General features: G+C 32.5%; 1 protein-coding gene across 3 annotated transcripts in view; it reads left to right on the forward strand.

The window, feature by feature from the left end:
* The window catches only part of LOC106882437 (protein unc-80 homolog), a 286,116-nt gene extending 273,783 nt beyond the window's left edge, over positions 1-12,333 (forward strand). For all 3 annotated transcript variants that reach the window (XM_052965566.1, XM_052965567.1, XM_052965568.1), the window contains one exon: positions 9,353-12,333. In XM_052965566.1, the coding sequence (XP_052821526.1) occupies positions 9,353-9,772 (420 nt within the window). In that variant the 3' untranslated portion in view covers positions 9,773-12,333. The remainder of the gene's footprint in view (positions 1-9,352) is intronic.
* The last annotated feature ends 30 nt before the right edge of the window (positions 12,334-12,363 follow it).

The following is a 12,363-nucleotide window of genomic DNA, read 5'->3' on the forward strand; positions in this document are numbered from 1 at the left end:
TATATATATATATATATCAAAATATATTTTCCCCTTGTATTTATTTTAAAATATATCAGGTTATTTATAAGCTGTTGTAATCAACAGTTGACTTTAAACTATTTTTAAATACCTTAAATCTCTATTGATTTAGTAATTTTAAAACAGTTTTTCATTACTTTTACTGCTTCAGCATCATATAACTATAATAGTTTAATTTCTTTTCATCTAACTGTCATTGCCTCTCACATAAGCTTTTATTGTAACCATACACACCGTCTAATAAGAATTCCTTGTAATGCTTCATAGGTTTCTTTATATTAATGTTTTCCGCCTTGCAGCATTATACTGTAGCTTCCTATCAAAGAACATTATTCTTTAGACTGGCCAATATCTTCAATGGCTACATAGTGTTTGTTGTTGTTTTCCAACTGAATAAATGAATGATGTATTTGAGGAGCTCTTCAACTAGAAACAGAAAAACTGAACACTTTTAGAGTGAAAGAGAGAGAAAAAAAGATTTCATTTATGTAGTTTCATTTATGTTGTAACCTACAGCATTTATCCAAATACAATCATGGTCACATGTGATTCTATATGTTCAGAAGTGCTATTCATCTGATGGCCAAACCTGTTGTATGAAACTAGTAGCCACCTTAAATAGATCTAATCATGTAAAAACTGCAAAATGCATGCAATAACATTAGCATAGAAATGACATCATATCTCCCAAAAGCAAATTGGTGTAATTCCTTTTGTTATTCGAGAATTATTTGAAAAGTGTTTGTTCCTGTATCAGTTGTCAAATCACAATCATTATTAACAATTTAACATATCATTCAAAACTTGAGGGATGGATTCTGTATTTATTTATTATATTTATGTCCATTACTTATCTGATCTGCATGAACTAGTATACCCTGTTGTTCATCCTGAATAACTGTATCTGTATTATGTTTTCTTTGAGATGTTATTAGTTTGTATATTATATATACAAACAGTATATATAATATACTGTATTATACTCTGCAACAAATTATCCTACCAATTTTACTTTCTATGGAATGATGTGCTGAGGAAATTATTCAGAATTCTAAATCCCTTCAATTCTCTCTCTCTCTCTCTCTCTCTCTCCCTCTCCCTCTCTCTCTCTCTCCCTCTCTCTCTCTCTCTCTCAGATCTAGAAAGGAACTAAATATTACCAGATTTGATGATTGTTTATTTTTAAATAATGTTTAGTGTTTTCCTTTGCACAGTTCAGATATTGACAAAAGTGCAGAAAATTTTATACATACAAATCTGTTTCCAATTAAAATCATATGAACATCTTACTTAGATAATTCATTACTGTAGTTATTTATTACTGAATGAAGCTTACCATAACTCTTCCAAAAATCTGCTTTTAGTATCGTCTCTAAAGAGATTATGGAAACTATGCATTCGCCTTAGAATACTGATGCCAGTTGTTTGTGTCTGAAGACCATGAGGAAAGAAGAGGCTGCCTATATACAGATATACAGAGGCTGTAACTATCTGTACCATCCAGTACCTGTTATTTTTGTTACTTCTCCATCACTGCAGATCTTTTCTTCCTGTCTGCATTTAGTGGTTTTAAAATGAGAGTCAGACTGTGCAGTCTGATCCCACTCCTTACATTTGAAAGTCTGACCACAGTGACTCAGCAAGAGACTGTGGTGACCAGCAAGCTGCAGGTTTTACATTGGAGTGGCCTTCTCCTAGGTGAATTGCCTTACAGATCTGGAGAGCTCCACCTAACCGGGAGTTGCCAGAAGGGTGTGAAAGAGAAATTTTGAGGAATGTGGAACCACTATTGTTCCCAGGTCTTCTCTGGCCTAGAGTAGTAGCACCTGTAACATGGTAATTAACTTATGGGTTAATTACCATGTTATGGAAAAAAACTCCAAGCACAAACCCTCACTGTTTTGTGAGTGCCTTAGAAAAGAAAAGGGCTAGGGGAGTCAACCTTTTTAGAATATACTCTCATTTTCTACATTAAAATGTTGATAAAGGCTTACTTCTGCCAGATTTTGATTTCAGAGAAGGTGCTATTTATGATTGAAATATTGGATCTGAATGATCTTGTCTCTTTCAATGTAATGTTTCATAAAATAGTTGTATGCGTGAAAACATGTATCCAAAAGTAAACTTTATGTAGCTTTGTAGCTTGTAAATCCTCTGTGAGTTAATACTAACAAATTTTGTTTGCCTATCACTTCGTTTCTCCTAAATTTTTGAATCAGCATTTTTCAAGAAGTTAATTTTTCCTCTCTATTTTGCCTTTTTTTTTTACTTCATTTATTATATTTATATGGACATAAAATTTTAAAATTATATCATCATCATCATCATCATCATCATCGTTTAACGTCCGCTTTCCATGCTAGCATGGGTTGGACGATTTGACTGAGGACTGGTGAAACCGGATGGCAACACCAGGCTCCAGCATCATACATCTTTATTAGTTAAACAATAAAATAACTGATTATAAAAATTATATAATCAAGAGAAAATTTTTAAATGCTACATATTCAGAATATTTTATAATTTTCCCATTATAATAATACCAAAAGCCACAAAATAATCATTAACAACCAAACCTTAATTGTCAAAAAAAAAAAGAAGTAGAAATGAGATGTTCTGTTCATTAATTTACTACTACTCTGATCACTTAGAGAAAAGAAGTAAATAATAAAATATATAAAACATGTTTTATATATTTTATTCTTTACTGATTGGTGTCAAGAAAGGCATCCAGCCATAGAAACCATGCCAAAGCAGACAGTAGAACTTGGCACAGTCCTCTGGCATGCCAGTTCCTGTCAAACCATCCAACCCATGCCAGTATGGAAAAGGATGTTAAACGATGATGATGACAACAACTGATTCAATACTGAGGTATCTTCAAGGGTTTTAATCAATTTTAGGAATTTTTTATCAAATATCTAAGCCCACCTACAAGATTTGACCTGGTTTGATACAACTAGGTAATTTTGGTTGATACAGCAATCTATTTGCCATCTCTTCATTTGTCAACCCAAGGTTATAATAGATGACATTACCCAAAGTATTGTGCAGTGAGACTGATTTGAAAACTGCATGGCTGTAAAGCTAATTTCTCAACCACATCACAATGCCTTGACCCATGACACATTAGATAAATCTATAAATCTATTGGTTCAAGAATGTTAAAAAACCAAGTTTTAACTCATGAATTGTAAATCCAGTGCTTTATACATTTAAATTTCATATGTGCAAACATTCCTTCTCCATTCTCTTTATGTTTCTATTCTATTCTTTTATACCCCTTCAAATAATTAAGGTATTTGTGCTGAATGTTGCTGGATGCTAGATATTATATACTTCTTAATTCATATGACATAACATAACCAATTCTATGTGTCAGTAAAGAGTTAATTGAAATATTATGACAAGAACTTCTAGACTTAAGATAGCTTTTATATAACTTTAAATTTTCCTTTACTCTTTACACACATGCTATACATATATATATATATATCATCATCATCATCATCGTTTAACATCTGTCTTCTACACTTGCTAGATTGGATGGTTTGACAAGATCCAAAAAGCTAAAGTTTGTTTTGGCATGGTTTCAATGGTTGAATGCCCTTCCTAATACCACCCACTTTATGGAATATGCTGAGTGCTTTTTCATGATATCACCAAGTAACTTACATGACAAAGAAAAGGACCCCTCAACTGAGTGGGTTGTAGTAAAGCGTGAGGTAGCTTTATGTCAGTTGTTGAGAGGCTAAAGAATACTGGAGGAACAAGAAGAGATATGTAGCTACCCTACATTATATAAGGGTGGGTAGGAATTGCTAGAAAGAAGATATTGGTTATAGAGATAAGGTGTCAGAGCATACTCTCAAGATACAAGAAAGTGAGTATAGTAGAGAATACAAAGAATTAAGAAAGGTGGGTGGATAAGTTCATTAAGGTGTGAGAGGAGAGTGATAGATGGTTAGACATGGATGTAAAGATGAATGTAGTGAGTGGATCAAGGGTGGAATTGTGCCACATAAGTATGGCAGGTAGGTAAAAGAATAGGAGTGACTCAGGGAGGTGGAGGTGATAAGTGACAGTGTGGGGGGACGAGAACAGCAATATAATAAACCTGTAGGTAGATCAGAAAGCATAGAAATGCTGTGTGGGATGGGAGAGTGAGGGGAAAAGAAAGAGAGATGCATAGTGAGTGGGAGGCACAACAGCAGATATGATAGGGCGATGAGAATAGTAGCAGATAAGAGATTGTGTTAAATAAGATAATGACAATTCTAAGATGTATCTCAAAGGAGAGAGAGAGATAACTGGAGGCACAGAAAAGGACAATCAATTTAAAATAAAGTTGGAAAAGTTGATATTGATAATAAAGGATGGATTTTTAAAGGAAGTGGTTCCAGTGAGAGGGAGAGGTAACTGGTTACAGAAAGGAGGATAAAATATGTGTATATTCTGCTCTCAAATGGCTACAGCTGCTGAATAGCACTATTGTTAGAAAAGAGGAGGATTGGGTGTGAGGAAGACAAGAGATGAGGAAGGCTTGAAGGGAACAGATTGGGTACAGATTGCAGGACACAGTGTGTGTATAGAAATTAATATAATATTTTTAGGGCCTCACTTTCATCAATATGGGTGGATCTTCTTGAGCACAGAAAATCTAAGACCTGTCCCTCTCATCATTTTACATACACTTGTCTATGCTAGTATGGATTATATACAGACATACACTCTCACTTATATACATTCATCCATTCATTTCTTTTTTTCTTTGTGACGTTAGCTCTGGTGAGGTTGCCTTGTATTCTGCAAGACTTAACAGTCCTCACTGTTATACATTGACATAAGATGAACTAGGCTGAGAAGGTGAAAGAAATGAGAGTATAATGAGAGAAACAAAGCATTTAGAGTAAAAGGCTTATAGAAAGAATAATGGAAGAGAGGCAGTAATGGTACCTACATATTTTTGGTAAACAAGAGATAGTGAGTGATGGATGGCAGCTGAGATGGATTATGGTAAGAGAGAGTAATGAAAGAGGGAGAGGAAGTGATGGGTAGCAGTACAGAAGGATGATGTATATTGGATCTCAACACATCTGGTGCAATCTTCGTTATACAGACTTTATGATGAGAGTCAAAGGTAGCATTGTAAAGACGGTATTCAAGGAAGACTAAATACAGAGATCCAATGCCATCCACCATTATTAGCATGGATTGGACAAGCCTCTTTTTGGCCATACTCTACGACCAGATGCCCTTCCTGATGCCAACTCAATATAATTCAAGTAAGGTACTTTATCCCACTGGTCTTTGCACTCTAAACCACTGAGCTATGTGATATAAATACGCATCACTGCAGGCCAAGAATATCAATGCAAAGACTTGCACATGTGCATGTGCATGCACACACACAGAAGAAGATGGGTTTCTAAACAGTTTCAGCTGCCAAAGTTCACTAAAAGGCTTTTGTCAAGCCAAGGCTGTAGTAGAAGACACTCGCTCAAGATACCAAGTAGTGGCATTGAACATGAAAAATGTGGCTGGGAAGCAAACTTCTTAACCACACAACCATGTCTATGTCTATTGATGTATAAGCTGTAGTAAAAGTAGAATGAGTTCTATAGATGCATATGCTACAGTAAATCATTCTATTAATCTGAGAAAAGAATAACAATGAAAAAAAATTAATGCTGGTGCAAGTTCAGTATTTATCTTTCATAAAGGAGTTGTTTTCATTTCATTCCTTTTTGTTACTCCATCTTTTAAAGTGACATTTGATCTTTGTTAAACAGGAATAAGAAATTTGTTTCTTTATCCAATTAAGGTCTTAATTTATGTTGTAGTTATGGTGTTTTAAAAAATAATAGATCTACCAGATATATTGTGTATTATTTACTTTGTATATATGTTACTGTGACTCTCTCTCATTCTCTCTCTCTCTCTCCCTCTCTCTGTATATATGTACATGTATTTATGTGTGTGTGTTTGCATGTGTGTATATATATTTCGTATTATGCTAAGAAGCAATGCATGTTACTAGAATTTTAGACTTGAGTCAAATATAACAAACAACTCCAAATCATTGATAGAGTATATGCGTGAGTGGAGTCAAGACCAGCTAGTTTGTAGTGATATTGCATCATATTAGTTGTTATAATGAAATCAACCCACATTTCAAAATGCTTTAACTGAGGAAGGTTTACATAATGGAAGCATTTCCTATTATATATTATGCAAACTTAAAACATGCATATTAAATGATTTCAAAATCATTTAATCATAGATCATCATCATCGTCGTCGTCGTTTAACGTCTGCTTTCCATGTTGGCATGGGTTGGACGGTTTGACTGAGGGCTGGCAAGCCAGAAGGCTGCACCAGGCGCCAATCTGATCTGGCAAAGTTTCTATGGCTTGATGCTCTTCCTAACACTAACCACTTTTTACATGCCATTGGCACAAGGGTCAGTCAGGTGGTACTGGCATTGACCACACTCAAATGGCGCTTTTTACGTGCCATCAGCATAGGAGCCAGTCAGGCAGCACTGGGGAGAGAATGTGAAACAGAGAGCACACAATTACTAATACAATGTGGGTTATACAAAGAACATCCTGTAGATCCACTGTTGTTTAAAATGCTAAAATTATAACATACGAAACTTTAATTGAATAAAATAAAAAAAGATAATCAATTTCTACATCCTTAGATATAAAATCATGCATGTATGTACATCTATGTGTGTCTCTGTTTAGTTGAGACATGATAGCTAAGAGAGTAAAGTGCTTTTCATTGACTAGATACAAAGACCATACTTCTCTGTTTGTTTCATATTGTCTTGCTTTTAACAGATTCCAACTCTACTTCACAATTCAGTAGGCAATTGGAACTATCTCCAACTAGCTATTAAAAAGCAATTCTTCCTACAAAAACCACTCCATACATGAAAATGGATATACTCAGTACAGACAGACACACACACACACACACACGCATATATGGAAGGCAGACATTAAACGATGATGAAGATGATAAATATATATATACATGACATGCATTTTACTGATTATATAAATTGTACGTGTTGATATTGTCGCTATTATTTAGTTCTGTGTGAATGCTGATCAAGCAAACCTTTGATTAAAGCCATTTCAACTATGACTGTCCTATTTCTATAACTACATTATCAGATGTGTTTTTCAGAGATTGTAGGGTGAGTTATGAAGAAGATTTGATTGCTATTTCTAACAATCCAAACTTGTAGAGATTCCTCTTTTACTCCTTTACTCATTGTTATATATATCTTTCTGTATTTGGGAGTATAAATAGATGTACTTTCCTTATTGTATGTGTGTATGTATATGTGAGTGTGTATATACATACATACGTGTGTGTGTGTAGTCAAATCAAATAAACAAACATTAAAAATGACAAACAAGACAAGAGGACATGCACATGGAATGTATTAGTTTGATACTTGGTAAGAAGAGAGTTTTTGACATTTCAAACATAGGTCTCCATCAGAAAGGAAAACAGAAAAGTCCAAAGAAGGACAAAAATACCACCAGCACGTGTGTGTGTGGGTGGATGGGTGTGTGAGAGAGAGAAAGCCAATATAAATATTGATTGGTTGATATCCTCGATATGCTTTACATCATATAGAGTAACGAACAGAAAGAGTAAAAGAGAGAGTTAATGTAAGAGGTACAGAATGCGTGCACATACTAGGCTTGGTGTCAGGCAGAGGAGTATAGGGATTAAATGACAGTAGTTATGGGAAATTTGTTTTGTCTTATTTGATTTTAAGGTAATAAATATTTTTCTTTTAAAAATTGGTTTCATCATTTTGTATATGCACCAAGAAATTTGCTCAAAGTTAAATTATCTGTATTATATGTATATCATAATTCCTGATATTACCCATGGTGGGCAAAAGTATACTTCAAATTACCTGTCATATGATGGGTAACACCATATATATATATATATATATATATATATATATATATAATGTATGTATATACTGGCTGATGTTTTTGTATCCCCTCCATTTTCTTTTTTGCTATATATATATATATATATATATAAACATGTATGCGTGCATATATATATATATATATTTGTATACATTTATATATATGTATGTTTATATGGTATGTATGTATGTATGTATATATATTTGTGTATGTGTGTATTGTAGAATTGCTATTTTGAATGGGATGTTTAGAATTCCATGTAAATCATTTTTTATCCATATTTCAATTGACAGTTAAATATTATTTGTCCTTCAATATTCTTTTGGTACTATATACAACTGAACAATTTACAGAGTTTATATTTGAAAGTGGTGTAAAGCAGGAGAGTTAGTTTAATTATTCTCTATAGTAACATCATAAATCATCGCTAAGATAATTTAGACTTTCTTGTTTTATTCCACTCTCATATATATATATATATATATATATATATATATATATATATATATATATACATACCCACACACACATATACATATACATATATGCATAAATATCTATGCATTTACATTTAAACATTTAAATATTATACACCTTTATATACACACACACATATATATACATACATGTATGTGTGTGTGTGTTGTACAACAGAATATACCTGTTGATTTGTATTCAGTACTGCACATGTAGACAGGTGTAAATACCTCTCTATCTACAATACCTACATGAACAGCAAAAGCAGGATCAACCTGACTATGTTCACACTGTGATGGGGTTTCATCAGTGAAACTGAACATATCTTCTTTAAGTCTGTATGAAGATATTGCTTATTATAAACCCACTATTACTAAGACTTATAATATAACATTGAAACCGAAAGCACTGTTAACTCATGAAATAGTCATATATAAATATATATGTATGTCTATGTGTTTCTCTGTGTATATTGTGGAGAATGATGAATTTTTTTAATAGTGTTATTTTCCTGAGGTTGCATGTTGTAGACAGATTGATAGTAATCTATCAACATTTATCAAATAAATCAAAATTTTTGTTTCTTTAGATTGGCCAAGTGTTGAGACTGTCTCATGTCTTATCATTGAATTTAATGAACTAAACTATTTACAGACTGCTTGGGTTGCAGATTTCTCTTAATTTGTTGTTTATTGATTGTTGTTGTTGTTATTGATGTTGTTGGTTTGAAATTACTTTCCTTCTCTCTTTTTTTTTTTTGTCTGTGAATTTGTGTTTCTTTTCCTTTTTTTATTTTTTGGCCATAAATATTTCCTTTGCTTAATCCTTATTGTTATTTTCTTTGTTTTTTCCTTTCTTTTTTCTATTTCCCCTTTTTCACAGCAGCCCCGGCGTAAACAGCGCTATATCCAGAGGTCAAAATCCCATGATGACCCCTCTGCTGATATCCATGCTCCCGCAGGTACTGCCAGAGGTCGCATTGCACGCCAGGGTGCACGCATTGTCCGATCTCGCTCTCCCTCAGGTAGCCCTGTACGCCACCATTATGAACACCACCATCACCAGTCCACTAATGTGAGCCCAGCGACCAGTCAAACTTACATGGTCACTCGGTGTGACTCATCAGATTCAATAAACACCAATGAAAACTCAGCATTACTCAAGGATGATGAGAAAAACCAAGCGCAAGCAGCACTTTGCATCTATTTTGATGGGTCTGAGCTGGATGACAGTGTAGAAGAAGAAACAAATGTATACAAAAGTAAAAAGAACAAAAAAACTAAAAAGAAACTTCCAATCTAAAAATTAGAAATTTTAAAAGAATATATATTTAAACTATTATTTTTTTAAACAATTTAGTTTTAATTATTTAAAGATAATTTATGCATTTAAAATTCAATTTTCTTTTAGTATTGTTATTTAATTTTAACTGTAAATGTATTTTGTTTCAAAAGTATTTTGAATGAAAGAGACTAGTACTGCTACGGGAAAAAATTGTTTTACTTTGCAAATAATTATGAAAAAAACATCTATTTTAAAGAAACGTATATCTATTTTGATTCTTGTTGCTGATTAATCATTCTGGTTGCTTGAAATAGTTTGTCTTTTGGGTTTTTTTTTTAGTTTGTTTTTGCATTTGATATAACCCATGTTTATTAATATGCTATAAAGTTCTTTTTGTTTTTTATTTCCTTTATTATCTGATTTCAAAATTATAGTTCTCTTTTTATGATGATGATGATTTTAAAAATTTTCATTATTATTACTGTTAATACTAATATTATTATTATATCTAAGGTGGTGAGCTGGCAGAATTGTTAGTGCATTGAACAAAATGCTTGATGGCATTTCTTGCAGCTCTTTACATTCTGAGTTCAAATCCCACCAGGTCAACTTTGCCTTTCATCCTTTAGGGTGGGGGGGGTTCGATAAAATAAAGTACCAGTCAAGTACTGGGTTCGATGTAACCAACCAACCTCTCCCTCTAAAATTGCTGGCTTTATGCCAAAATTTGAAACCATTAATATTACATCTGCTACTACTATCATTATTGTCACTATTATCATCATCATATTGGGTGGTGAATTGGCAGAGTCATTAGAACATCAGAAAAATATGCCTTGTAGTATTTGTTCCAACTTTTCATGTTCTGAGTTCAAATTTCACTTGAGGTCAACTTTGTCTCTCATCCTTTCAGGGTTGATACAATAAAGTACCAGTCAAGTATTGGGGTCGATGCAATCAACTAGCTCCCTCCCCTTAACATTTTTGGCCTGGTGCCTAAATCAGAAACCATTATTATTATTATCATCGTCATCATCATCATCATCATCATATAGGATGGTGGGTTGGTAGAACCATTTGAGCTTCAGAAAAAATGCTTTGTAGTATTTGTTCTGGCTCTTTACATTCTGAGTTCAAATCCTACCAAGGCCAACTTTGTTTTTCATACTTTTGAGGTCAATAAAATAAAGTACCAGTCAAGCACTGGGGCAATGGTATTGAATAAACCCTTCCCCTCAAAATTGTTGGCCTTGTACCAAAACTAGAAGGAATTATTATTATTATTATTATTATCATTAATATTGGATTGGCTTGCACTACATATCTAGCAATAATATCTGTTAAACCCTTCCAGGCCTTCCTTTACTGTAGTAAGATTTCATAGGATAAGGACATAATTTTTTTATTTTTTTATTCTATCAGGCTATGGAAAACATATTCTAAGTGAAAGGTGTCAATCATCTCTCTTAACCAATAGTAGTTATATCTCTTCATAAATATGAGATTGTGTTGAAATTGCTTTGAAATTTATTATTTCTTTTTGATTTTTAAATTTTGTCATTTCTGTTAAGTAAAGAAAAATATTTTGTAATTTACAATAGTTTCTTCACTTCTAATTCACTATTTTGTGGGATGTAATGGCCACATTTATCATTGTGTGAATAGCCATTGAAATAAACACGCACACATGTAAAGTTTAACTTTAATCTGTTTATAGACAAGCTGATCCTATTTTTTAAAATCAATGTTTACAACATTACTTATTCACAACTTGTTTGTGTTGTAGAAATGGCATTATGATGAGATTTTATTAAATATATTTACACTACCTTTTAGCAAATACGCATAGTAGTCTGTTTACATTTCACATATAAATACTAGTATTTATCTTGTCTTTTCAAATGTATATACTTGTTGATCTTTAAATTTTCTGGCATCTTTTCTTTCAAAAAAATACAGGTTTATAATTTTAACTTTTCAAAAATATTTTCAAAAATTTCTTTGCAGTATAAATTAAGATAAATTTATTTCACCAAAAATAAAACAAAGATATAAGCAAATATTAGTATGTATACAATTCATATAGTTAGTTTTTTATTCATATAGTTAGTATTTTATTAATTCACACATAAACATGCATGAATACATACATGTGTGTGTGTATACATGTGTAAGGTTTGATTCCAGTATTGCTTTAAAAACAAATATATCTTTCTTCCCTCCTGTTTCAATTATATGTATACATGTATAGAGAGATAGATAGAATGATTAATTGATCAACAGTTATACACATTATGTTAGCAATGAACTGGAGGAATGAGTTCTCAATACTGCTTAGGGGAATAAATAATTTTTTTTTAACAGAATTCAGCAGCCCATTCCATAGGTTTCATGTGAACATATTCACAGTTATTCAGTCAGAGTTTAGATTGGTGACTTTTTCTTGTTAAAATACTAGAGTTGCTATCCAAATATTCAAACCCAGATTATCTGCAAATATATTTGCACAAAACCTATGGTATTGGACAACTAAATTCTATTGAAATATAATTATATAATATACATATCATATCATAATGATAGGATTATATATATATATATATATATAT

Source organism: Octopus bimaculoides, chromosome 2 (assembly GCF_001194135.2).
Source record: "Octopus bimaculoides isolate UCB-OBI-ISO-001 chromosome 2, ASM119413v2, whole genome shotgun sequence".
Taxonomy (NCBI): domain Eukaryota; kingdom Metazoa; phylum Mollusca; class Cephalopoda; order Octopoda; family Octopodidae; genus Octopus; species Octopus bimaculoides.